Genomic DNA, 26,629 nt, shown 5'->3' on the forward strand with positions numbered 1-26,629 from the left:
AAGGGCAAACAATGAGGGGATGGATAAAAATAAGTAAATAAAATAAATCTCTAAAATAAAATAGTAATGAACAAAACAAAGTGCAACCCTCAGGAAGCTTATGTTTTAGTGGAGAAGACTGAAGAAAAAAAAACAATTTCAGACAATAATAATGCTATCAAGAAAGTACAAATAGTATGTGTTAGAAAGTGATGGGAAGCTGATTGGGGAAGGTGACATTGGAGCTGAGTGTTCCAAGCAGTGGGAACGGCTAGCACAAAAGCACTGAAGCAGGTACCAATTTGAGATGATCAAGAAACCAAAAGTGCTCATGTGACTGGAGACAGTGATCAAGAGAAGCAGCATGCAAGATAAGGCTACAGCAGGGTAAGAGCCATGATACACAGGGCCTTGTAAGACACAAGGCAGAAACTGGATTTATTCTAAGTGGGACAGGAAGGCACTGGAGGGTTATTCTGATTTTGCACTTTTAAAGGACCACGTTGGCTACTATATGGAGGCAGGAGAGGACAGAAGCAAAGAGACAGTTAGGAAGTTATTGCAATGTCCAGAAGAGAGAGGACCGTAGCGTGGGCTAGAATATACCCATGGAGATGAAAAGCAGTAGACGCCTGTCTCAGTGACGACCACCCCCTTCCCTTGGTGGCATTTGCCATCCTGTTCCCCAGCCCTAATCACCTTGGTGCAGATGTGTTTGTGTCCATGTCCAGCTCCCCTACCAGCCTCAGGAGGCTTTTAAGGATTGGAACCATAATATTGGTCTCCAGTGCCACTCAGCACAGGGCTGAGTCTGGCTGGCCATTCAGGGCCTCCAAGGGCTGAATCAATAAACCATTGAGGGAACAAAGTCCCAGTTGTTTCTGAGAAAACAAGGATATCAGTAACAGAGAAATGGGGTAGGTGGCAGGTGGTTTTATGGAGCAATAGGAGGTAATAATAGAGCAGCAGTTAAAGGAGTCAGAGCAAAATGCGCCATGGACCTGGATGTCCAGATCCAGGTGTCCATGTGGGCTGGGCCCTTGAAGAAGCCCCAAGGCATGTGGCCATATGCCTGCCCCCAGGGACACTACTGGCAGAGAGTGCAGTCACTACTGGGTACGGCAGCCTGGAAGCCCGAGTACGAGAGCCTGGAGGGGAAAGCCATTCTGGAGTGGCAGGAAAAGCAGGGCAGTGAAGGCAGCCTTGGAAGTACAGCTTGCCTTGAAAAAGGATTTGAAATTGACCAGGTGAAGGCCTGGGTCTACCCCGCCCAGAGAGTCCAGGCTCAGTAATGTCTTCTACAACAAGCAGGGAAGCTGGCATTGGGGCTAAGGAGGGTTGCGGGGACTCTGCTGGCAGGGTCAGAAGCCCCTGGAATCTGTTACATACTAGCCACACTTCCACCCACCAGGCAAGGCAAGACGTGAGTGGGCAGCCTGGGCAGGGGTGAGACTGAGCTGAGCAGCTCACCTCCATCCCAACCGTTATTTCCCAAACCACCCCTCTCTCCACCCCTGGGCCACTGCCCTAGCTCAGGCCTCAAGCCCCCTCCTCAGATGAGGGATCATGGAGCAGCCTCTTTACCTTTCTCCAGCCTCTGCCCCTCCAAAATCTACTCCCTCACTGTGCCTGTGTGAATCTTCAAGTGTTTCTCACTGTCTTTGGAATAGAATTCAAGTTCCTGGCCTGGCCCCTAAAGTCCACCTTGATCTGGTCCTGCCTACAACTCTGCTGCTTCTCCTGCACCCATTCAGCACACCTCCCCCACCTACTAACCTCACTGTGGCTTCTAGGCATGTATTCCCCTCTTTATGGGATGTCCTCACCCCCTATCTTAGCCTCTGAAAACCTTTTAGACTCAACATTGATCCTCCTCTTTCAGGAGGAATCACAATCCTTGCTAGAGCAATCATGTCCCTGGGCATCCCTGTGAGAACTTTCAGCCAGACAGCCTTGTCTGGTGCTCACCTACCCCAGGCCGGTGGGCTCTGCTTCCCAGCAGCATCAGCTCAAGGCCAGCACTCCTGACATCCTGCAGCTCAACCGAGGTACTCCCCTGCTGCCCTGTGCCCAGCCTGATGCTAACCACAAAGGACAAAAATGTAGCAACAGGGTCTCTGCCCTCAAGGAGAGCCCATGTGCCAAAGGAAGCAGACCCATCTACAGATGCACACCACTCAGGGCAGACTGGGAGTTAACAGCCCACTTACTCTGGGTGCTAAGAGGAAGAAGGGACACTTCTGGTGGAAAAAGAGGGGCCTGAGCTGGACCTTAAAGGATGCAATGGCAGAAGAGCAGAAAGGGCATGCTTGGCAGAGGGAAGGAGCAAAGGAAGGAAGAAGAAAAAGGGCAGGGTCTAGCAAAGTAGGGCTTAGTCTAAGTGGGAGAAGAGGGGCAGGGGTGAGGTGTCAGGGGTTGTAACACCCACTCTGAGAAGCCAGTGTCTGTTCTGTGGGTGATGGGAACCAGGGGAGGTTTTGGAGCAGAAGACTGACAAGGCTGGAGCTGGGCTTTAGAAGACCAAACCAGCCATGCTCTCAGCAGGCTCCAACCCCCAGTACCCCCAATAATGATGCTCAGAAAATACACACATTAGGAACCGTTTCTTGCTTGTTGATGGGCCTTTACCCATGTAATAGGTACTGGATGCTACATGAGGGATGGGTTGGGCTGACAGCAGGGACCAGAGGAGGGAACAAGGTCTAGACTCAAGGGGCCTGGGCTCCTGGTGGCAGTGGTGGGGGGTATATGGAAGCCTCTGCCCCAGGCTAAACTTTTCCTTGCAGCGGGGCAGCTGTGCCCTGGCTAGGCTGGGCTGCAGCGTGAGTGGGCCTCAGGTCCTCAGCAGCCAGGCAGACAGGTGCGCTGCAGTCAGAATGGCCGCTTTGCAGGGACATCAGTTGCTCCACCTCCCGCATGAACCGCAGACACAACTCTTCCTGCCAGGGCAGAGCCACACACTGCACGGCCACAGGCAGCCCTATGCTCTTCTTCATGGCCTGCAGAGATACAGGTGTCAGGATGGGGGTTAGCAAGGCAGGACCCCATCCGGGTCCAGCGTCCCAGCTGGAGAGGAGGGGTGGCAAAGCAGGGTCATGGCACGGCCTTCGGGGGCTTGCTTAAAGAAAGGCCAGTGAGGTGCAGCCTGCCCAGGAATGGCACCGCACACACGGAGAGCTGACACAACAAGATGACGCAACAAAGAGAAACACAGATTCCTGTGCTGCTGACAACAGAAGCGGACAAAAGAGGAACGCGCAGCAAATGAACACAGAGAAAAGACAACTGGGGGTGGGGGGAAGGGGAGAGAAATAAATAAATAAATAAATCTTAAAAAAAAAAAGGTAACTTAAAAAAAAAAGAAAGAAAGAAAGGCCAGTGAGAACTAACACTGTTTCTTCCACAGTGGGGTCCGGATGTGAGTTCACGGGAAGGTGGGGGCTCAGAGCAGGCCCCACGGCCTCACCTTGTGCAGCACTTTGTCCCAGAAATCTCCGAAGTAGCCCTTGTAATGTTCCAGCTGGGCCTCATCCTCGGCGGTCACCGTGGTGACAGGCACCACCCCCGCAGGGAAGTCCAGGCAGTTGTAGAGCATAGTGTAGCTGACGGCCCCTGGAACATATCACAAGGGGCTGGCGCAGGCCGTGTGGCCTTTGGTGCTGACTGTCCCTTCTGGGCCTCAGTCTTTTCCCTGGGAAATGGCATCCTGCCCTCGCTGGCAGGGAAAGCTCTCTGCCCAGGGCTGAGATTTGAGTGACAAAGCTCACGGATCCAGACTGCAGGACAGGGCTGGAGGCCTTGCTGATACTTGCCCTGTCCATTTGCCCATATAGTTTACCCCACCCGAAATGTTGTTCCCTTTTTTTTTTTTTTTTTGCTTACCTAAATTCCACCTGGTCTTCAAACGCCACCTTTCAAAGCCACAGCCCCTGCAACTTGAGATTCCCAAAAGCTTCCCTAACTTCAGTAGTGCTGAGACAGCTCATTCCCTCCCAGGGCATTCCACATGACACCCATCTCTCCAGCCAGCCGAATGGGAGCACCTCCGGGTGGGGAGACAGGGCCCACCTCCAGGGCTCCTCTTCCGGCGCAGGATGAGGCCAGGGTGGCAAGGGCATGGGTGGGGCAGCAGGCCTCACCTGTGGCCCTGCCTGGGGCATTCAAGTCCATAGCAGGGCTCAGCATGGGTGTGAGCAGCACATCCAGGTCCAGTGCTCTCCACTGAGCAATCACGGCGTTGCGGTACAGCTGGGGAGGACACCAGCACACCAGATGACGCATTCAGAGCCAGCCCACCACGTGGGCTCTGCAATGCAGGGACTGCGGCTGGGGTGGCTTTGGCCCCAGTGCCTGCCCCTGGATCTGGGCTGAGCCATAATGGGCTGGAGGTCCTCCTGGCAGGCAGGTAGTGGCTGCTTTTCATGGGGCATCTTTTGTTCTGCCTCCTGCATAAAACGTAGAAGCAGCTCTTCCTGTCAAGGCAGAGCCACCTAGTGCATGGCCACAGGCAACCCCAGAGGGGTGAAGAAGCAATCAGATCAGAAGCCCCAGGCTGGGACTCAGCGTCTGGGCAATGAAGGTCAGAGAACAGGTAGGTACAAGAAGTGGAAGAGGGAATGCTCAGCGGCTCCAGGAGACCAGTGGGACCAGTAGCTAAGAGACTCTGCTGGCAGGTGCCCTGTCCATCTCCACGCATCCCCCGCCCTGCTCTAGTTTAGGGGCTCGGGCCTCACCTCAATCTCATGCTGCAGCTCCCAAAGCTTTCCAGCCGACCTGGACAGAGGGAGTGAGGTCAGTCACCATGATGGGCATTGTCAATGGGGTCAGCAATATCAGACCCCCTACCCTTTACACCTTCCGGATCTCACTCCTCCACGGACCCTTCTAAACGCTATGGAATCCTGGGAAGGAAGTAGTGCTGGAGAGAAGTGCAAACCAGCTACTGTCTGGGTGAGAAACTCAGGCCCCAAGAGGGACTTAACCAATGTCACTCCATGACTCCATAACAGAGCTAGGACTAGAACAGGCCTAATTCCTAGCTGTCCTTCAGAACACAGGAGAGCCAGAACTGTCAAAAGTCCTGAATGCCTGGTGGCAAGAAAGGAAGACCACAGAATGTCAGGGCATGAGAATGGGTGGTCTGTGCGCTCCTTTTCCAGCTTGAGGCACTAAGGGGCAGGTGGGATCTGATACAGCTCAGTTCAGTTCCAATCGCTAAGAGTAGAATCTCTCACCAGGTCCCTGGTATCCATCTACCCCTTCCCCAGCCCAACTCCTCCCTGGTTCTTTCTACCCCTGCCCCAGTCAGGTCAGTCTTCCCCCTCTACCCCCTGCCCTCACCCTCTCCCACTCTGTGATCTCCCTCAGACCCTTGCTCTCCAGCCAGACCTGGCCTTGCAGGCTGCCTGCCTCTGCTGAGACAGAACTTCCAGGCCCCACCTGAAGGCCACAGAGGTTCCACCCTGCCTGAGCCACTTCTAGCCTTGCAAGCTACTTCTCTCCAGTCTTTTGCTGCTTGCTGTTAGAAAGCACTTGGACCCAGAGACAGGGCATCTGGGCATAGGAAATAATCTTACCGAGATCTAAGGCTGCTGAGAAAAGATGACAACCTTGGGAACTACAGAATGGAAAACACAGAGTCAACGACTAAGTCCTGGCAACAATCTTCTTCAGGCTGAGCCACCCTTTCCTCCTCCCTCTGTCTCACCCCCTCACCCCCACACCCCCAGGTTCCAGGAAAGCACCCCTTTCCACATGCAGGGTGGCTGAAGATTGCAAGGGGGTGGAGGCTGGAGAGAAGAGAAGGCTACGCCTGCCCAAACCAAGAGAGGGTGAAGGGAGGGGGAAAAAAGCCAGAGGCCATGGAAGGCAACAGGAGGCTCCCAGAGGCCCCCTCCCACGCCACCCCAGTCCCTTCAACTCCTTGTCCCCTCACCAGCGGCTTCAGCAGGAACGCCAGCAGTCCTTTAAGCCACCTGGGCAGCTTCAGAATTAAGACCATGTCCCCCAAGCAGGGATCCACGAAATCACCTTTGCTGAGAGACAAAGAGTCCAGCCCAGAGCCCTCCCTCCCCAGGCATCCCTCCTGGCTTACCCACCCACTGTGTCCCCACTGTTCCCCTCCCTCCAAACCAGAATCCGGAACCACTGGTGTCCAGCCCCTTCATTTGCCTCCTCTCAAACATGAGGCTTGTTTCTGCTGATTCATCAGGTGCCTGGGCTCTACCCACAGCCATGGGAGCTCCCCCAAGGCAGGGCTCCATGTCTCCTTCCTTGGCCAACCCAGCTTGGCACAGTAAGAACCAAAGGCAGCTTCTCTCTGACCAGGGCTTGATAGGAAAGCATCCCCTGCTCTTGATACTGATGCCAACCTAGCGGCACAAGTGGGGAGGTCCAGCGTGGGCCACCCATGAGTCTTGTCTTGGAAGCTATCTCTGACTCAAGATCTTGGGGAAATGTCTCATTTCCAGGTCAGGGTGAGGGGCTAGCCCTTCCCACTGAAGCCAGGACCATTCTCAGCTACTGGGGGAGGGGAAGAACACTGCAGGCTGGGCCCTTTGGTTGAGTGCAGGTGCCCAGCTTCCCCACAGGTGAGAAAGAGGCGTGGGTTTATGGTCTGAAGGGCACCAGTCACCCCAGCCCAGGCCTTCACCTTCACAGGTCTGATCACCATCCCTGCCAACTCTTAGAGACTGAAAACAGCCAAGGGGAACCAGTTTCTCTAAATATGAGCCCTGCAAAGTTACTTTAAGTGGGTCTGGTCCAACCCACCCACTTAACAGGAGAGGAAAATGGAGGTCCTCCTCAAAAGGGAAAGACTAGGCTCAGGTCGGGCAGAGCCTGGAGTCACAGATAATGTCTAGACCCCACACTCCTGCCTTGATCCTGCCTCTTGTCTCTCAATTGCCCCCACCCTGACAGTAACTACCCTGTCACCTCCTCCCTCGCAAAAAGCTCAGCTCAGAGCCATGCCATGGATGCTCAATCCAGTCTCCCCCTGGCCTGGCATCTTTCCAAAGCCTCCCTGGCAAGACATTCCCAGGCTCAACTTGCACAGTCTCAGGGACAGTGAGGTCCCGTCCCAGAATTCTCAGACCTTCTTCCTGTTCAGCTGGCACCTGTCCTGGTCCTCTCCCAGCTAGCCCATCGTGGGGCTCACAGCACTGAGCTGCTTTCCCTGCCCCAGGACTCCCGGGTCTGCCCATCTCCTGATCCCACCACGGGCCGCAAAGCCCAGCATCACTCACAAGTTCTGCAGGAAGCTCTGCCCACCGTCGCTGAACAGCCCACCTATCGACAGGATATCCAAGGCACGGGGTATGTCGCTTGGCAAGAAGGGAACCAGCTGTAAGGGTTGAGGGATATAAAGCCCCCAGAACTAGCAACCTCTGATTCCCATGACCTCAAACTGCTCAGGGGGCCCTGAGGATGGACTGGACCAACTCTGCCTGCTTGGGAGCTCTAAGGGAGCCACAAATCAGCTTTCTTGACCCATGAAAACTTCCTGTCGAACACACACCATACACACCATGAAAGAAGTCTAAAGTCACAGTTAAAGTTTCCTCAGATAAGCAGACCAGAACCCATCTCAGGGCCTGGGGACCTCCGGATAGCTGTGCACTATTGCTCATAGTTGACAAGGCCCTCCAATTTTGCAATGCTCACACTTCCACCCAGCAGAGGACCGAGTTCACCATCAACCACTCTCCACAATACTCTGGATCAGCCCTCTGTATACCCATCGCATGGGGACACAGGTCTACCCCAAGCACAAAACACTCAGGTCGGGAGAGCATTCCAGGGAGGGGGTGGCCATGGGTACCAGGAAGGCTCCTCCAGAGAGGGGAGAGGCCAGGACTTCCAGGCTCCCGCAGCCATACCGTGTGGCCAGCAGCTTCGAGGCATTGCTTGGTCTCCAGCAGGGCCCGCGTCATGGCTGGTGTGGGCCTGGTATAATTGTCAGTCTCATAGTAACCCACACGCAGGGGCTGAGAACTTGTGTATACCTGGAGGCAAAACACAGAGGTTGGGGTAAGGAGAGGTCAGCCCTAGGCAGGCCTCCCGGAGGTCAGAGAAACCCCTCCGCCCCAGGCATGGCTGTGAGGCTGATATTTTTGGAGCCAGCATTCGATGCTACCCATAGATACCAGCTTCCTCTGGGAGGGAGACATCTCTGCTTCTAACTGCCCTCCACTCACTCACTCTGTTATATGCCAAGCATCATACCGGATGCTGGGGATAGGGGAAGGAATGCCGTCAAGAAGTCTCCTGTTTACTGAGGGCCAAACATCGCTGACATGGGTGTTAACTCCCATTTCTCAGTAAAAGCAGCAGAGGCTGGGCCAGCAGAGGCGACTCCCAGCCCCTGTCTGAAAGTTTGGGAGTGTTTCCAAATACATACAAGGGCTCTATCTGCTGGCTAGCCACACAGCAGCAGCTGAGCCTGGCTTCAGATTCCTGGGAGACAGTTTCCAGGAGACAGGGCTTCCAAGGCCTGCTCATACCACCTGGGGGCTGCATCTGGGCTCTGGGGCACCAGTGATAACTGAATTGACCCCCAGGTTCATCTCTCCTCCTACCCCTGCTCACCTCCTCCCTGAAGGGCAGGGGGGGCACGGTGGGGTCCAAGTGGAACATGTCCTCACTCAGCAGGGCTCGCAGGCACAGTGCCAGGCTCTCCACATCCCGGGCCATGGGGCCAACTGAGACTTTCACTGTGGGGTAGGGATGGGGGCAGGAAGGAGGAGGAGTCACCCAGCCCCAGTGGTTACTGGGGCTGGGTCAAAGCAAGGGGCTGGGTCATGGCCCAGGAACTAAGCAGACACAAGCAGGTAGGAAACTCAGAGTGAGAGGGGCCTGCAGGCCAAACCCTTCCCACAGGAGAAGTAGGGGCAGAGGTGGATCAGGTAGACCCCTATCCTCCTCCTGGGAGCTGAGGGAACCACAGACCTCACCTGTCTCCTGTCCTTGGATACAGCTCTTCAGGCCACTCTTGCTAGATAAGAAACAAAAGATATTAGGAGCAGTAAAAGGCCACTCTCTGCCCAACCCCACACCTACACAGCAGTTCAGAACCCTCACAATTTTGGAAACTAGGAATCTGGTGAGTGAATCTCTGCCTGAAGCCCAGAAAGGTTGGAAGTAGGCCAAGGTCACACATCGAGGGGCCCAGAAGCTTCCTCCACCCACCTCCACCATACCTGAGGCGATTACTCGTAGGCTTGAGACCGCAGATGCCACAGAAGGCAGAGGGGAAGCGGATGCTGCCACCGATGTCAGTGCCCAACCCCAGAAGGGAGCCTCCAGCCCCAATGAGGGCCCCCTCACCACCTGAGGAGCCACCCGGGCTCTTCCAGGATCTCCAAGGGTTGATGGTCTGGCCGAAGAGGGGATTGCTGCAGTCGTAGCTAAGGGGAGCAGGAATGGGTCAGCCCCATGTCATACTGGCACTGGTACCCTTGCCCCATCCCACTGGAGATCCAACCTGAACATGGACTGGGGAATGTTGGTATGCACGAAGGGCACGGCGCCCTGCAGCTTCAGCACCTGCACTATCACACTGTCGCACTCTGCCGGTATGCCCTCATTCAGGCTCAAGCCCAATGTTGAGTTTTGGCCCTGGAAAGAAGGCCAGGCACCAAGAAGGACAGGACTGATGAGCCAGGAACCCTTCAGTAGCCCAGGTCCCTTGCCCCCTGCCCACCACCACAAGGGCCAAGGCCAGTGGAATCCATGGTCCCTTCTCAAGGCCTCTGGACACCATGCCTCCCCTGAGGGCCCAGGGTGACCCAGGATACAGAGCTGGCAGGGATGGGGGTAGGGGTGGGTGGAAACAGAGGCCTCAGACTGAGGCTCTCAGGGAAGCAGAGTGTACCTTGTAGCTGAAGCATTCCTTGAGGCTCACAGGGACCCCGTAGAGTAGGCCCTGCTTTGGGCCTGCCAGAATCTGGGACAACTGAGTCTCACAATCAGCCAGATAGGAGGTCACACAATTGGTCCATTTGTTCACTTCCCAGGCCTGGGGAGGAGGGAATGAATACAAAGAGGACAAGGCTGGCTCTTGAGAAAGAGAAAGGGTAATCAGCACCATGGCTCAGAGCAGAGGCAGAGGATGGCCTAGTGCCCAGCACCCACCTTGCTGGGAACATCTGGCCCCAGCTTGCCTGTCTCTTGCCTTCAGCTCTGAGATGGCAAGAGATCGCACTACCAGGGCGTACCCCAAGGCACTCAGGGAGTACGATAGCAGCCTCAGAAGCCCCCAGCAGGAGATGAGCCCTTGGCCATTCCTCTCCTCTTCCAAGCCACAACTCTACCCAAGGGAGGCAGGTGGGAACCAGACAGGGGCAGACCCCCATCTCAGGTCACATTGGGAGTCAGCCACAGAGCAGGCCTAGAACCCCCACTCTGACATCCCAGAGCCCAGCACTCTCTCCTCTGCCCCATGCCTGTCCCAGCTAAGCCTCCCCACTCCCAGGAACTCTGGAATCTGTAATCAAGCCACATGTTGGAGTGACTCACTGATACCAAGTGTGATCAAGTGTGGAGGAGTTTGACTGAAAGGAATGATGTGCTAATAGTGGGTGTCTGGCATGGACATTTCCAGAGCCCTTAAACCATACCCAACAGAGCCCGAAGAGAAGGAAAGGCCTGCGCAGAGTGTGGCGCAACTTTCAGCAAGTACTCCTCCTGCTCCTGTCAAACACCACAGGAAAAAGGGCACAGGTCCTCTTGCTACACTCAGGCACCTGGGCCCAGGCTCCTGAAATCCGTCCCAGGCTACCCAAAGCAGCAGAGGAGAACACCGATCTGTGACTAGAACACTCTCTTGTGGATGACCAGGAAGGACAGGAACCTTTTCAGGGACATTGTAGAGTAGGGAAGAGGCAACACCATCTGTTGAGATTATATATATGTCCTTCCTTTTAGTGTCACGCAGCCCAGGAGTTTCTGGACCTTTCTCCACACAGGCATTCTCTCTCTCTTGCTCTCACCCACTTGCAGCTGCACTCACATCATTTCATACACAGTCGTAACCGTGACATATCACACTTATATTCACCTTAGTGATCACTCTTACTGTCACATACTTCTTCAAGAAGTCATATACAAAGCCATGTTCATAAAGCACAATTCATTCATTCACTCTTTTTTTCTTTCATTTCAAATATATTTCTTTCTTTCTTTCTTTCTTTTTTTTAAGAGGTACCAGGGATTGAACCCAGGACCTCGTACATGCAAAGCAGGCACTCAACTACTGAGCTACAGCCGTTCCCTCAAATATACTCCTTGAACACTTACTATGTGAAGGTCATTGTATTTAGCACCTAAGTTCAAAAATGAAAAAGCTCTTTCCACAAAGACCCCACACTTGTACAGGAAAGAGAAAAGCCCTACATTGTGATGACAAATATGCTATTAGAAAGGGAGTGCTGAAGCAGAAACCTAACGGGCTGGGAATGAGAGGTCAGAGAAGGCTTCCTGAAGAAACAACTCCTACTCTGAGCCCTGATGATTCGACCTAGAGCCTGTGGCACCAAGTAGGGGAAAGAAGAGGCGGAAGAGCTTTCGGGCAAAGGGAAAGCTAGCACAGAGCACAGCAGGCCCTAGAGACCAGGGAAACGCTGAGTTGCTGATGCCCCAAGGTCCAGGAGGGCAGGGCCAGGGATAATGCTGGAGAGAGAGAAGAGCAGAAGAGCCAGTTCTGCTGACTGGCATTCAGTCAGGGACATGGAGACCTAAGAGGGCATCTGGCCAGAAGGCCGGTGTTTGGTCATGGAGGGAGCTGGCAGTAAAGGAACAGGGTAGTTGAAGGTAGATGGACACAAGGGGATGAACTGGACAGAATTAAGAAGCTATCAGACCAGATTTGGTAACTAATGGGGTAAGGGTGGGAGGAAAAGTCTGGACTGAAAGCCAAGCTTCTGGCTTTCTGGCTAAGACAACATGCTCAGTGTCATATACACACACACATACACATACACACACAGGCAACCTTATCAGGTCTGGCTCTGGCTCCTTCTTTCCCTGGCAGCTCCTGGCACTGCAGTTCCACCATGGCCCTCGGCAGGAAAGACACCAGGCCAGGTTTGCCCCACAGCCAATACAGAGAGGAGGAGGAGGAGGAGGGGGGAGGAGGATCGTTGGTTGGCTTTGGCTGTCCTTACCTTTCCCACGTAGGTGAAGAGTGCTGCTTCAGGAGACAGCTCCCCTCTGCGTAACTTCTGTGCCAGTTGTGGCAGGGGCAGGGCCAACAGTGTTTCAGAGTCCAGGTCAGGGTTCTGAGAGGGACACACTCCAATCAGTCCCCTACTCCACTTAGGTCCCAGATGCCTGCAGCAGACACGTGCAGTCCATTCCCCTTAGCCCCCACACTCACCCAAGCAGATGGTCACCGTCACATTCCAATTCATGACAAACATGCCTACCCGCAGCTCTGATACCCAAAACATGGCCCAGGTTGAGCAGGCCCTGGCCATCCCTGGACAGTGCAGATATAGCTCCTCCAGAAGGTAGGGCAAGCTGGTTATTAAACTGTTACAAAACAACCACCATGGATGGCTGCCTGCTGTGTGCCAGGCAACGCGCTGGTGTGCTCCGTGTTTTGATGAAGTCTTATTAACACTCCATTGTGCACATAGAGAATCTGAGGCTGAAAGAGGGAAAATGCCTTGCCTAGGACCATACCGATAAACTACAGTACTCTGCACACCCAACATAGGCTGTCCACTGACTGTCCACCTATATCTGATCACCTCAGCCCTGAGTGGTTGGAGCTATACCTGAAGGCCATCTCTGAAAGGGACAATTCATTCATTCATTCCAGAGAGAGGTATTAAGTGCCTACTCTGTACCAAGCACTATACTAGGCTTGGGAGTACAGCAGTGAACAAAAGAGGTATGTCAGGAAGTAGATGTGGCTCAAGCGATTGAGCTCCTGTCTACCACATGGGAGGTCCAGGTTAGGTTCCCAGTGCCTCCTGAAGAAACGAGGGAAGTGGATGTGGCTCAAGCAATCGAGCTCCCCTTTATCACATGGAAGGTCTTGGGTTTGGTACCCGGTGCCTCCTGGAAAGGACAAGCAAGACAGCGAGCTGGCACAATGGGCAAGTATGGCAAGCTGACACAACAAGGTGACACAACAAGGAAACACAAAGAAAAAAAGACAATGAGAGACACAACAAAGCAGGGAGCTGAGGTGGCTCAAGTGATTGAGCACCTCTCTCCCACATGGGAGGTCCCAGGTTTGGTTCCTGGTGCCTTCCAAAGAGAAGATGAGCAGACATAGAGAGCACACAGCAAACAGACACAGAGAGCACACAGCGAGTGCAAACAAAGGGGGGGGTGAGTAAATAAATAAAACAAATCTTTAAAAAAAAAACGAGCAAGACCGCGCATGACAGGCTGGCGCAGCAAGCTGGCAGCAACAAGATGATGCAACAAGAGACACAGAGAGGAAAATATAATTATAGACACAACAAAAGCAAGGAGTGGAAGTGGCCCAAGCAATCAGGTGCCTCCCTCCCCCAAGGGAGGTCCCAGGTTTGGTTCTTGGTGCCTCCTAAATAGAAGACCAGCACACAACAAACAGGCACAGCAAATGCAAATGACAAGGGAGTGGGGAAAAATAAATAAATGTTTTTTTTCAAAAAGAGGAACTTATATTTTTTATGTAACCTTTTATGTAATCAAAGTATCTTTTAAAAATAAATTAAATGGAAACGGACTTTGGCCCAGTGGTTAGGGCGTCCGTCTACCACATGGGAGGTCCGCGGTTCAAACCCCGGGCCTCCTTGACCCGTGTGGAGCTGGCCATGCGCAGTGCTGATGTGCGCAAGGAGTGCCATGCCAAGCAAGGGTGTCCCCCACGTGGGGGAGCCCCACGCGCAAGGAGTGCGCCCGTGAGGAAAGCCGCCCAGGCCCAGCGTGAAAAGGAAGTGCAGCCTGCCCAGGAATGGCGCCGCCCACACTTCCCTTGCCGCTGACGACAACAGAAGCGGACAAAGAAACAAGACGCAGCAAATAGACACCAAGAACAGACAACCAGGGGAGGGGGGGGAAATTAAATAAATAAATAAATCTTTTAAAATAAATAAATAAATAAATAAATTAAATATATATATATTTTTAAAAAGAGGCATGTCCATGTGTGGTGGTTTGGAGGTATATGTACCCCAGAAAAATAAGTTCTTAAACTTAATCCATTCCTGTGGATGTGAACCCATTGTAAGTAAGACCTTTTGATGAGGTTATTTCAGTTTAAAATGGCCTAGCCCAATCAGGATGGTTCTCCATCCTATTACTAAAGTCCTTTACAAGCAGAATGAAATTCGGACAGAGAGAGAAAGCCACAGGAAGCAAGAAGCTAACATTTAACGGAATCCAGAAGAGAATGGAGGGTCCAGGGTAGGCTGCCATGTGCACTGTCATGTGCCAGAGGAACCAAGGACCAAGGATTGCTGGCAGCCAGCCCCAGAACACCAGGTTTTGGGAAGAAAGCGTTGCCTTGTCTTAATGATGTCTTCATTTGGACTTCTAGCCTCAAAACCATGAGCTAATAAATTCCCAATGTTTAAACCAACGCATTGCATGGTATATGCTTGAGCAGCCCATGAATCTAAAATGCCCTACTTTTGGGGAGTTTATACAGGGTGCAGGGCTAGGGGTGAGCAAATAATTAAATAAGTAAACAAATAAGAATTTTAGGTAGCGAAAAGTAACTTGACAATAAAGCAGGGTATGGTGACTGGGAGGTACATGGATACAGAGAGGGTGGTGTATTTGAGCAGAGATCTGACTGCCAGGCCTCAAAGGCTTTCAGAGTCTCTGGGGTCAACCCCCACCTGCAGGCACCCAGCCACTTCCTACTCAGGGGTATTGGGTCAGCTAGCAAACAGAGACCTCTTTGTGCCAAATCCAACAGATACTTGACTCTTTATTTTGCTCCATGTCTCACAGGCATTTAAAGGTATTGATACCACACACCGACTCTCCAATTTCTTCCCGGGCATGGAGATACCACACTTTCCTGGTTTTCCTCCTGCCTCTCTGGCTGCTATTTCCACCATTCATTTATTTAGCCAGTCAACAAAAACATTCTGAGCACCTACTATGTGCCAAGGACTAAGACAGGGACTATGAATTTAGAGGTAGCCAAGACAGACAAGGTCCCCGCTTTCAAGAAGTCTACATTCAAGAAAATAAATAAGCTAACAGATGATGACAGATCATGACACATGTGAGAAAGCAGATCAATGGAGTAATGTGATGGAAAGAACAGGAGGACTGACAGTGGGCAGAACTGTCTGAGGCGGCAACATTTCTGCCAAGACTTGAAAGATGAGAAGCAGCCAGATGTGGGGAGAACCAGGAGCTCCCGACAGGCTCCTCTCCTTGCTCCTTCCTGCTCCTCTTCCCTCTCTGACGCTGGGAGAAGCTGTCCCCTCCCACGACTTCACTCCATCAGATATGCCCCCCGCCTCTCTACCAACCCATGGTCTCTTCACCCAGCCTGACCAAACTAATCTCAAACCAGCTTGCTGGGCTACTCCTGCTCTCTGGAGCCCTCTGTCTGAGCCTACCTCACTTTCTACATGCGCTTCTGGAAGTTTCCTTGTTCAGGGAAAGGCCCTGCCATCCATCCAGGTGTTGAAGTGAGAAAACAGGAGTCATCCTGGACTCTTCCCTCTCCCTCCCAATCCCTTGTCACGTTCTCTAAGGAGCTCCAGAAAATAGTCACTTCTCCATCCCCTCTACCAAGACCCTCAGTGGGGCTCATCCTTTGCTCCTGGAACACACTGGGGCCACCTAATTCACTGTCCTGTCCAAGCGATGCCCCTTCAACCCACCCTTCTCACTAAGGCCAGACAGCACTGCCCATCAGGCCCTGCCTCTCCCCTTAATATACCCATCACGTCACAAGCTCATCCCAGGAGGTTTTGCAAGGCCGTGGTCCTGCCAAACTCCTGTGCACCTGCTACCACCCACGCACACCCACCACACTCCCAGAACTGAACACCGTTCTCTACACACACACATAGCACACAGTTCTTGTACTTGATGTCCTCAATGACACAGCACTTACTTGAAATTTTAAAAAATAATACAGGGAGCTACAAAGAAAAAGAAAAAGATGGGTCCATGATCTCTTCCCCTCACTCACACCAGATAATCCCAGTTGATATTTTTTTAAGGGATATACAAAAATAAAAAAGAAACAAAAAAAGTTATACAAAATGAAAAGTGAAAACCTGCCCACTATCACCACCAGTCCATCCTGCCTGCTCTCTCATCTGAAAAGGAAACCACAGTTAAGTTTCTGATGAAACCTTACAGGAAAAAAAAAATGTATATGTTCTTTTTCTGCACAAAGGGATCATACTGTACACATAGTTCTGCACTTTGACTTTCCCACCTGTAAGGAAAGGGTTAAGTTTGGTTTTCATATGAAGGTGAACCCAAAACTGGCTCTGCAGTTGGAGGAGGGAGGGAAAGGAGTTCTAGTGGCTTCAGTGCCCAAAATTTGAAAGTGGCGCCAAGCGGAGGGTGGCACCAAAGCAAGGGCAGGGCCAAATGTGAAAAGCAGCACCAAATCTGAAAGTGGCACCAAGCTGCCAGAATGTAGGGAATGGGAACGGCAACTCAGGGCGGGAACCCACATATTATTCAGACCTATCAGATAGGCTGTAACCCCTGAAGTGCCCAATCAGTGGGAAACAGGGGAGGGACCTGTGTTAGGCTTAGGGTATAAATGTCATTGTTTCTTGTTGTTTGGTGAGTCGGCCATTTTATCCAGGTTGCACGTCTGTTCTTGCAAGATCTTAATAAAATTCTTTTCTTCTCCACAATCGGGTGAGCTTCTGTTCTCTTACAGGTGTAGTTTTCTTTCTAATGCACCTCACAATGAAAACAGCAACATTGCTTTATTCTGTTTTCTGATTATATAAATACGTGCTCATTGTAAAAATAAAAATAGTCCAGTCACCATCTTTTCTCACCTTCCCACAAAGTACCCATAAAGTCCTTTATTTTTTTTTTAAGACTTATTTATTTATTTAATTCTCCCCCCCCCACCAGGTTGTCTGTTCTCTGTGCTGCGTCTTGTTTCTTTGTCCGTTTCTGTTGTTGTCAGCGGCACTGGAAGTGTGGGCGGCGCCATTCCTGAGCAGGCTGCTCTTTCTTTCGCACTGGGTGGCTCTCCTTACAGGTGCACTCCTTGCGTGTGGGGCTCCCCTACGCGGGGGACACCCCTGCGTGGCGCGGCACTCCTTGCGCACATCAGCACTGTGCATGGGCCAGCTCCACACGGGTCAAGGAGGCCCGGGGTTTGAACTGCAGACCTCCTATGTGGTAGACGGACGCCCTAACCACTGGGCCAAGTCCGTTTCCCCATAAAGTCCTTGTGTACATTAACAATAAGCTATCAGCAAGTTCTCCACTCTCAGGAGGAGTTTTATTTTTTCCCAGGTTCTTCCATGCTGACAGTTGATGACACAGTTGCTAACAGCTATTTTTTTTTTTTTTTTTTTAATCTTCACCTAGTATCAGGAAACTGAGACATTTTCTCTTCCCCAAGGCCCCAAAAGAAGCCTGGACCTCCAGGAGACCTCACCACATTGAAGCAGGTTAGTATAGTGAAAGGGGAAAGGCACTGGTCAACAGACAACATGGCTGTGAGAACCCGCCCAGAAACCTTCTCAGAAGAAGGCTGCCAGAAAGTCCTTCAAGATACCAGCCACAAGAATCTCATTTGGAATGAGAATCCCATTCAGGGTCAAGGGAAAGCCCCAGATACCCTCAAAAGGCCTCACCATTGGTCCCCTAAGACATGGCAGGTGGGGCAACCAATCAGAACAGCAAACAGCTGGGGTCGTGTCCCAGCATTATGAAAGGGGAGGAGGAAAGACTTTATTCCCCCTCCAGATGGCTCCTCAATCTGTCTGTCTGCTCCTTGTCTGCTCACTGTCTCTGCTTGTTGTTTGCTCGTTGCGTCCACTCATCTGCTCATTGTGTCTATTCATTTTCTGCTCATCTTCTTTAGGAGGCACTAGAAACAGAACCCAGAACCTCCCATGTGGGAGGTGGGTGCCCAACTGCTTGAGCCACATCCTCTCCCTGCTCGTTGCATCTGCTCATTGTATCAGCTAATTGTGTCAGCTTGTTGCATCTACTCCTCTTCTTTAGGAGGCACTGGAAACTGAACCCAGAACCTCCCACGTGGGAGACAGGCACCCAACTGTTTGAGCCACAACTGCTCCCCAGAAAGACTTTTTAAAAAACCCTGACTGGGGCCCCATGCACAAACTCACCCTGCAGTACACTTGCAGTCCATGCCTCAGACTGTGTACTTTTCTCATTTTCTTGTTTCTTAATAAACTCTTTACTCCCTTGCCTACCCCATGGTGTGTCCTTAAATTCCTTTATGCAACATAAGCCAGAAGCCCAGAAACCAGAGGCATCCAATAACAACATCACATCCAATCCGCAAACATGGGGGAAAGTAAGTGTGTAGAGGATACAGGCAAGTACAGAGAACTTTTAACTAATACATGAAGGAATCATGTGGCTACCCTATATGTGTAATTCATTTTCTCTCTTCCATCTGCTGTTCTTTTTCTCCTTCTGAACCACCTATTGTCCTAATTCAGGTCTCCTAGATTTGCCTCTACGGCTCTTCGGCTCTTCGCTTCTCTCTCATGGCTCTTATCACTTTTGTTGTAATTTGAGATCTCTCTTGCATTTGAGCATGTAAGCCACTACTACTAGTCTCAACAATAACCAGATCTCCTTCAATCCATGTTCAAGGTCTACCTGGAGAAGGCCAAAAGACAGAACCACAGGTCGTAACCAGTTGAAGGAAGTGGCACTTGTAAGACCAGTGGGATTTTTGACAAATGTGTTGTAAGAGATGTGGAAAAAGGAATTCATGTGCCATATGTACTAAGGCACACAGAGGTATGAGCAGGCAGGCTTTCTGTGATGTTTCTTCCTATCTAGAAAGGCTATCAAACTATGATTCAGGGGGCAAGATGGGAAAAAATGGACAAGGGTTGTTACATGCTCAAAAGAGTTACCAGAAACACCTTTCTCTGGGGTTGCTCTAGAATCTAGAGAGAGGAAAACCATTTTGTGAGGATTCAGAAGGTGCTTAGGTTGCCCCTCCCCACCTCGCTCCCCACCCTAATTCTGGCAATGCCTTGGAAGACAGGAGGTATCTTAACTCTCAACAAACTTTGTTATGAGTCTCCCAGGACCTGCTCTGGGCCCTGATTAGCTCAGGTGCCCTTTGCTAACCAGGCAGGACTTATGCAAGAAAGGGAAGGGAAATGGAGAGATACCAAGGCTGGGGCAGAGTTCAGCTAACCCATCTCCCCACTCTGAGTCCCACCGCCCTAAGGGAGCTGTCATCAAGACTCCACCCCCACCTGAATCTCTGGACTGACCATGTGATAGCCAGGCCCTGAGCCTCAACAGACTTGCAACTTCTACACTCTGGTTTATTGGATTTACCTCACTCAGCTAACAGGGAGGTGAAGAAGGTCAATCACCACACCAGGGAGCCAAGAGTGCCTACAACTGAAAGCAGGAGGATTGCATCCAGCATCCGTGTGGAATCTAAGCCCCCTCTTTTTTTTTTTTTTAATTTTTTTTTTTTATAAGCCCCCTCTTGATATAGATGTGGAGTGGACACAACCATTCCAGGTCCACAGGATGGAGGAATAGAGTATGGATTAGAGTGAACTTACTGATATTCTATTCATGAACTATTGTGATTAGTAATCAAAGAAAATGTGGCATTGGTGTGGAGAAAGTGGCCATGATGGCTGCTGGGGGTAGGGAGTGGGAGAAAGAGATGAGATGTGGGGGCGTTTTCGGGACTTGGAGTTGTCCTGGGTGGTGCTGTAGGGACAGTTACCGGACATCGTATGTCCTCCCATGGCCCACTGGGTGGACTGTGGGAGAGTGTGGGCTATGATGTGGACCATTGACCATGAGGTGCAACGATGCTCAGAGATGTATTCACCAAATGCAATGAATGTCTCATGATGATGGAGGAGGTTGTTGTTATGGGGGGAGGAGTGGGGTGAGGGGGGTGGGGGGTATATGGGGACCTCATATTTTTTTAATGTAACATTAAAAAAATAAAAATAAAAAATAAAAAAAGACTCCACCCCTTTGCTGACAGGTCAAAACTACAGAGGCTCTAGTGCTACTTCTTCCTTTTTCCACCCTCTTCCTCAGAAAACCAAAATGCAATTTTCCATTTCCCCTGAAGGAACAGCCAAACTTTGGTGTACTGAGAGGAGATAAGGATCCCTTGCCCCAGGGTGTAGAAACAGCTTTTGGTATTCCAGGGTCAATAATGAAGGGGAAATGAATGTGGCTCAAGCAGCTGGGCACCCACCTACTACAAGAGAGGTCCTAGGTCCGGTTCCTGGTGCCTCCTAAAGAAGATGAGCAACACAGCAAGCTGATGCATCAGACTGGTGTGGCAAGCTGACCCAACAAGATGACATAACAAGATGACACAACAAAGAGACATAACAAGGAAAACACACAATTAGAGACACAACAAGCAGGGAGCAGAGGTGGCCATTGGGTGCCTCCCTCCGACATGGGAGGTGCGGGGTTCAGTTCCCAGAAGATGAGCACACAATGAGTAGAGAGTAAATATAAACAATGAGGGAGGAGGAGGAATAAATAAATAAATTTTTAAAATAATAATAATGAAGGACAGTTGCTCCAGGGGGAAAATATGGAGGCACTGGTACTTAGATTTTTTTTTTTTTTAAGATTTATTTTTATTTCTTTATCTCCCCTTGCCTAGCCCGTCCCTGTTGTCTCCTCTCTTGGGTCCATTCACTGTGTGTTCTTCTGTGTCCACCTGCATTCTCGGCAGCACCGGGAACCTGTGTCTCTTTTTGTTGCGTCATCTTGCTGCGTCAGCTCTCCATGTGTGCAGCACCACTCTGGGGCAGGCTGCACTTTTTTCACACAGGGCGGCTCTCCTTGCAGGGTGCATTCCTTGCACATGGAGTTCCCCTACATGGGCGACACCCCTGCACGGCATGGCATGGCACGGCACTCCTTGCGCATGGCAGCACTGTGTGTGGGCCAGCTCACCACATGGGCCAGGAGGCCCTGGGTTCTAACCCTGGATCTCCTATATGTAGGCAGATGTTCTATGAGTTGAGCCATATCCACTTCCCTGGTACTTGGATTTAAAGTTGCAACCAAGGGTTAAGAATTAACAAATAATTATGATTATTAAATCATTATATAGATGCCTTTGTATTATAAAATAGCAAAAGATTAATACCTGAAATTACTGTAGCTGTCTAGAGTGATCCCACCCATTTATGGTTGGTCTAGACTTATCCTCACCTTTGTGTATGCTTACTATTGGGATGGTAACCAATCCACCTACCTCTGTTTAATACCTGCATGAAAGACCTTGTAAATGACCTTTGTTCTGTAGACCCCAATCCCAAATCCTTGTGACTGACCTTAGTTTGTTACCCCACCACCATTTGTCCTATTGAGTTCCTTAATGTTTATTAATGAAGGAGCCTGTGTTTAGCTCCACCCCAATTACTCATTAGCATCCCAATGTTATAAAATATTAAACTTTTGTAGATCAGGGAGGTAGTTTGGAGCCATGAGGCCACTGTGCTCCATTGCTTGCACAACCAATAAAACTTTCTTTGAAATCCCAGTGTCTCAGGAATTGATTTTAACATTTTCTTTCTTTTTTTTTTTTTAAAGGAGGTGCCAGGGATTGAACCCAGGACCTCAGATGTGGGAAGGAGGCGCTCAACCACTGAGCTACATCCCCTCCCCACTGATAATTGGCTTTTTTGTTCATTTCCTTTGGTATTAGGAGGTACCAGGGATCGAACCCAGGACCTCATATATGGAAAGCAGGCACTCAACCAAATGAGCTACATCCACTCCCCAGGAACTGGCTTTAAAGACCCTGGAGAAAAAAACCTGCTCAGTATCAAAGTTCCACCACCCTACACCCTTGCCAGCCAGGTGGCTTTCTTGAGACTAGGATTGGATTTCTGGAAGTAGGAACTGTGGGCAGATTTTAACACCTGCCACCCCCACCCCCTACCCCCCAAGTAGCTTTTGGAGCTGGCAGAATTCAGCTGGTTCCACAGAAAATCAAGGAGCAGAATCCAAAGCTTGAACCTTGAGAGCAGTTGAGGGTCTCCAGACTAAGCCAGAGGTTATAATGAGGATCCTTGAGAGGGCTACCTCCAAAGCCCAGACAGAGAACAAGGGTTAAAAGGGAAGAACTTGTGCTCAGGTAGAAGTGGCCACTTTGGATTGAACCCCAGGGCCCTTTCAATTTGAGAGGGGGAGCCCTAAAAATTAACTGATGGTGAACTTTTCAGTCAGCTTGAGCAGAAGAGGCTGGAACCAGATACATTGGATTTCAATAAATAAATCAATGTGACATATCCTGGCCAGAGAATGGAGTAAAATAAATTCATATGATTACATTCAGCTAAAACCTCACTGCATTCAAGGCCCCAGGCTCCCTTCCTAATACCACTTCCCTGCTCCTTGCTACTGGAGTGAGGCTGGGGTATGGGGGGATAGTCCTGCTGAGCACTTAAATTCTAGTTCCAGCTCTGCCTCAACTGGAAAATCACTTGCTGCAACTGAACATCTGCAAAATGCCAGTTTTCTATGACTCCCTCTGTGCCTTCTACCTAGGAATGCCCTCCTGACTACTGCTGTCCGCATTACCTGAAAAGTCCTCCCACCTGTCAGATCCAAGCCCTACCAAACACATACCACCAATAACATTCAGGTAAGTCTTCCCTCTCTCATCTTTCTCCCCAATCTCTCCAGGGTTTAGCTTGAGTCCAGCGTTTCATATCCCTGGAAGGTAAGTCCCTTTCGAACCCTCCCCTCCAAACACACACTTTAAGCTGAGAAAGCTTATTGACAGATGACCCAGAGAAGGTTTGGAACTAAACCTGCTCGTAGATGGGGCTTGCTAAGGCTTGAATGAGACAACCTGGGTGGCAGGAGCTGGGGCAACTTCCAATGCAGCCCGGCTCTGCCATTAACTCCTGTACAATTGGGCATGTGCCTTTCTGCCTCCTTTTAGGATCATCATGTACATATTAACAGGGGGAACTCAAGCTTTCTGGATTCCCTGCTCATTAATCCATGAATTCAAAGTCTTAAACGCTAGCATCCTATTGGCTCTCAAGCTTGGCGTTTTGGCGTTTAATAATCAGTGATCTTGAGATTCTTTGGCACCAAGCAAGGCTCCTCTTTGACCCAGGGTCATCTGCTCGACCCCTTTTAGTTTCCTTTTCTCCCTTTGCCCCCATCTGGCTCAGAATGTGTGAGGAACGCATTCGGGCGAGGGGCGGCTCCGTCATGTTAAACGCTTGCGCTGCCCGCCGCCCCTCAGGCCCTCCGCGCAGTGAAACGTTCCCCCACCGGTAACTCTCAACCCCCGACGCTCACCTGTAGCCGGAAGCGCCTCGCCGCCTTGTCCATGGTCTCCAAGGACGCTTGCTGCCTCTGTCGCGCCCGGGCCGCCGCACCCTGCGCCTTTCGGCGCCGGGACCAGTGCAGGGCCAAGGTCGCAGACACGAAGATGCAGGCCAGGGCAGCCCCGGAGGCGCAAGGCAGCGCGACCCACAGTTCGTCAAGCACCATGATGCCCCGCTACCGACCACTACCGAGGGCGACAGGCGAAGACGCTGCCCGCGCGGCCCGACAGCTCCGCCGCAAAACCCGGCCTGGATCGGCCCCGGATCCCTCCTTCCAGGGCTGTGGGGGAGGAGCGCGCTGTTGCCTGGCAGCGGACCCGCGGCCTCAGGGTCAAGCCCACTCCGGGCCCCGGGCCAGGCGGAGGAGGAGGGGCAGGGAAGGGCGCCCACGCGAAGCAAGGTCCCTCGGAAGCCGCAGGTGGTAGCGGTTCGGCACCAGAGCACGGAACCGGTCTTGGCCCGGCGCACCGCAGAGCCCCACCTCCCTGAGGACACGGGAGCCCCTGCGGGACTTGCTGACCAAGGGGACAGGGAACAGCGAAAGACTGGGCCCGCAGATCGTATTAGCCTTGCAAATAGTTGAGCAGCATCTTTCCTGAAGAGGGCATGCCCCGCAGGGAACCCTAGCTCTCCCCAGCGCGGGGCTTTCGGGGCCCCACCCAGGGACGGACACAGGAAGTTCCTCTCAGGGCTCCCACCTGCTGCCCCCTCCCCTTCCCCTCGCGGACCGGTTGTCTCTTCTTTATGGCCAAAACACCCAGTACTTCACTTGTTCTTTTTTTGTCACCTCCCACAGACTGGCCTCCCCAGGGTGACCCTCTCCATGACGGAGGGATCCCTTCTGGATTTCATAACGCGAAGCAGAAAGAAGGCCTGACGGGGAGGCCTGGGAACCTGAAACCCTCCCCTTGAGGAAAACACAACACACACACACAGTGCTACTCCTGCCTAAGCCTCTGTCACTGGGCTTTGTACTATATCTTATTTATCCTCCCAATAGCCTTAGCAGGAAGACGTTTTTTATTATCCTCATTTGACTATGAGAAAACTGAAGACTACAGAAGTTAAATGACTTCCCTCAGTCACACAGGTGGGTAAGTGGGGATTCAGACTTGGGTCTAATTCCGAGGCATGTTCTTAACCACCAGGCAGTACTGCCCTCACTGCTGAGGGAAGGGAGGCTCTGTGGAGTAGGGTAGAGGGTGGCAACCCTGACCCTGCTGAAACACCGTCCTCTCTCCTGGCTGGGCCTCCACCTGCAGAACCACCCCTCAGCTGCCTGGAAAGGCTCCTCTGCCCCTGCTTGCTCCCGCGCCTTGTGCTCTGTTCTCTCTCTCTGCACCTATCCCCAGGAAGAGCTCATCTACTCACACAGCTTCAACTGCCTCCAGTATCCGGAAGACTGAAACCTCCTTTCAGCCTAAACCTCTACCCTGGGTTCCAGACCCAGTGTAGTAGCTGCCCACTCCCAACATTTTCCCTGGATGTTTGTGGGGTATCTCAGACTGAACCTGTCCTTGAGAGAAGTGGGAAGGGTACCCCTGTAAGGTAGACATGGATGAATCACAGTCTCTCAACCGTGGAGAAAAGGGGAGTGGTAAAAGGGAGCCAGATAAACACTCACACACATTCCATGTGATGCCGGACACTGGGCCAATCAAGGAAATGGGCCCTATGGTTGCTTGGAGCTATGTACTCCAGAAAAAAATATTCTTAAACTTAATCCATTCCTGTGGGTATGGATCCACTGTAAAGATCTTCAAGGTGAAAAAAAAAAAAAAAAAAAAAAAAAGATCTTCAAGGTGTTACTTCAGTTAAGGTGTGGCCCAAATGAATCAGGTTGAGCTTTAATCTAGATAATCTTAAAAAAAAAAAATAAAGCATGTCATAAGGTCAGGGCAGATCCAAGGGGTGGCTAAATAGACTCCATCTCTTATGGGGGGAGTGGCAAGCCACATTGCAAAGGGCATGCAGTGGGGAGTGGGTTATATGGGAACCTCTTATGTTTTTTAATGTAACGTTCTTTGTGATCTATTAACTTTAATTTTAAAAAGCGTAAAAAAAACAAAGGGCATGCATACCAGGATGGGAGGGATTATTGTGGTCAGCTACCACAGGACAGATAAGGGGTGGCTTAGGGGAGGAGAGAGGATAGAAGTATTTAAGACTGGCTAGAATCAAATAAATCAATTTTGAGGCTATTATTATTCAGTAGGATAATAAGGTCTGGTCTAAAGCAGGAACAGTAGGAAGGAAGGGAAGAGATTAAAAAAACATTCAAGTAAGAAACTTCAGATTGTATGTCATTTTTTCAAAGAAATTTAAGTAGTCAATGCTTCCTTTCTTTTAAAAGGGAACAAAAAGTAGTACCTATCTTCTAGGAATTTTGTAAAGATAAACATCATGAATTTTTACATGTTTTCTGCATAAGCCTGGTTCAGTTATTGCTTAATATATAAGAGTGATTACTGTCACTGCTCTTGTTAGGAAACAAGGGCAGCAGGGTGGATGGGTGTTGGTGCTGTGTTTGGAGATGAAAAATGCAGGACAGAAAGAATAGCTGTAGAGGAGAGACTTGTGATTTGAATTGGCCACAGGAAATCTGCTTGCCTTCCCTTGCTTTCTCTAAAGGCCTTCAAATCCAGAGACCTAATCTAAAGGTTTTTAACTTGTGGTTTACAGAAGGGTTTAGGGAGTACCCAAACTCCTGAAATTATACATAAAATGCTATTTTTCCCCGTGAAGGGGCAATGCTTTTATCAACCTTTCAAACTAATTTGTGACCCCAAAAACATGAAAACCCAGATCCCAATTCTCTCTATCATAGGGGTTCTTAACCTTTTTTTGTCCTCCAGACCCCTTTGCCAGTCAAGTGAAAACTAGGGAACCCTTCTCAGAATGTAGCAGCAGATAGTTTTATGACAGTCAACATTAAAGGTCAGAGAAAATAAAGATAATAAGTTGATTTTTTTCAATTCAAGTTTATAGACCTCCTGAAATCTTTCCACGGATCCCTGGTTAAGAACCCCTGCTCTGGGAAGCCTATGTGGCTCAGGGAAGTAGATGTGGCTCAAGCAATTGGGCTGCCGTCTACCATATAGGAGGTCCAGGGTTCGATACTGAGGGTCTCC

At 50.9% G+C, this 26,629-nt stretch overlaps 1 protein-coding gene across 2 annotated transcripts in view; it reads right to left on the reverse strand.

Annotated features, from left to right (window-relative positions):
* Positions 1-24,212, reverse strand: part of FAAH (fatty acid amide hydrolase) — a 28,272-nt gene extending 4,060 nt beyond the window's left edge. The window contains exons 1-15 of one of the 2 annotated variants that reach the window (XM_058303636.2): positions 23,470-24,212; positions 12,144-12,257; positions 9,854-9,997; positions 9,464-9,597; positions 9,180-9,386; positions 8,934-8,974; positions 8,569-8,693; positions 7,860-7,985; positions 7,227-7,324; positions 5,915-6,014; positions 5,556-5,596; positions 4,713-4,752; positions 4,119-4,227; positions 3,446-3,591; positions 2,572-2,978 (exon numbers count right to left, since the gene is read on the reverse strand). In XM_058303636.2, the coding sequence (XP_058159619.1) occupies positions 2,748-2,978; positions 3,446-3,591; positions 4,119-4,227; positions 4,713-4,752; positions 5,556-5,596; positions 5,915-6,014; positions 7,227-7,324; positions 7,860-7,985; positions 8,569-8,693; positions 8,934-8,974; positions 9,180-9,386; positions 9,464-9,597; positions 9,854-9,997; positions 12,144-12,257; positions 23,470-23,664 (1,851 nt within the window). In that variant the 5' untranslated portion in view covers positions 23,665-24,212 and the 3' untranslated portion in view covers positions 2,572-2,747. Of the gene's footprint in view, positions 1-2,571; positions 2,979-3,445; positions 3,592-4,118; positions 4,228-4,712; positions 4,753-5,555; positions 5,597-5,914; positions 6,015-7,226; positions 7,325-7,859; positions 7,986-8,568; positions 8,694-8,933; positions 8,975-9,179; positions 9,387-9,463; positions 9,598-9,853; positions 9,998-12,143; positions 12,258-23,469 lie in introns of those variants that run through there. The other variant, XM_058303637.2, reaches the window with a different exon arrangement.
* Between the last annotated feature and the right edge of the window lie 2,417 nt (positions 24,213-26,629).

Source organism: Dasypus novemcinctus, chromosome 9 (assembly GCF_030445035.2).
Source record: "Dasypus novemcinctus isolate mDasNov1 chromosome 9, mDasNov1.1.hap2, whole genome shotgun sequence".
NCBI classification, from domain to species: Eukaryota; Metazoa; Chordata; class Mammalia; order Cingulata; family Dasypodidae; genus Dasypus; species Dasypus novemcinctus.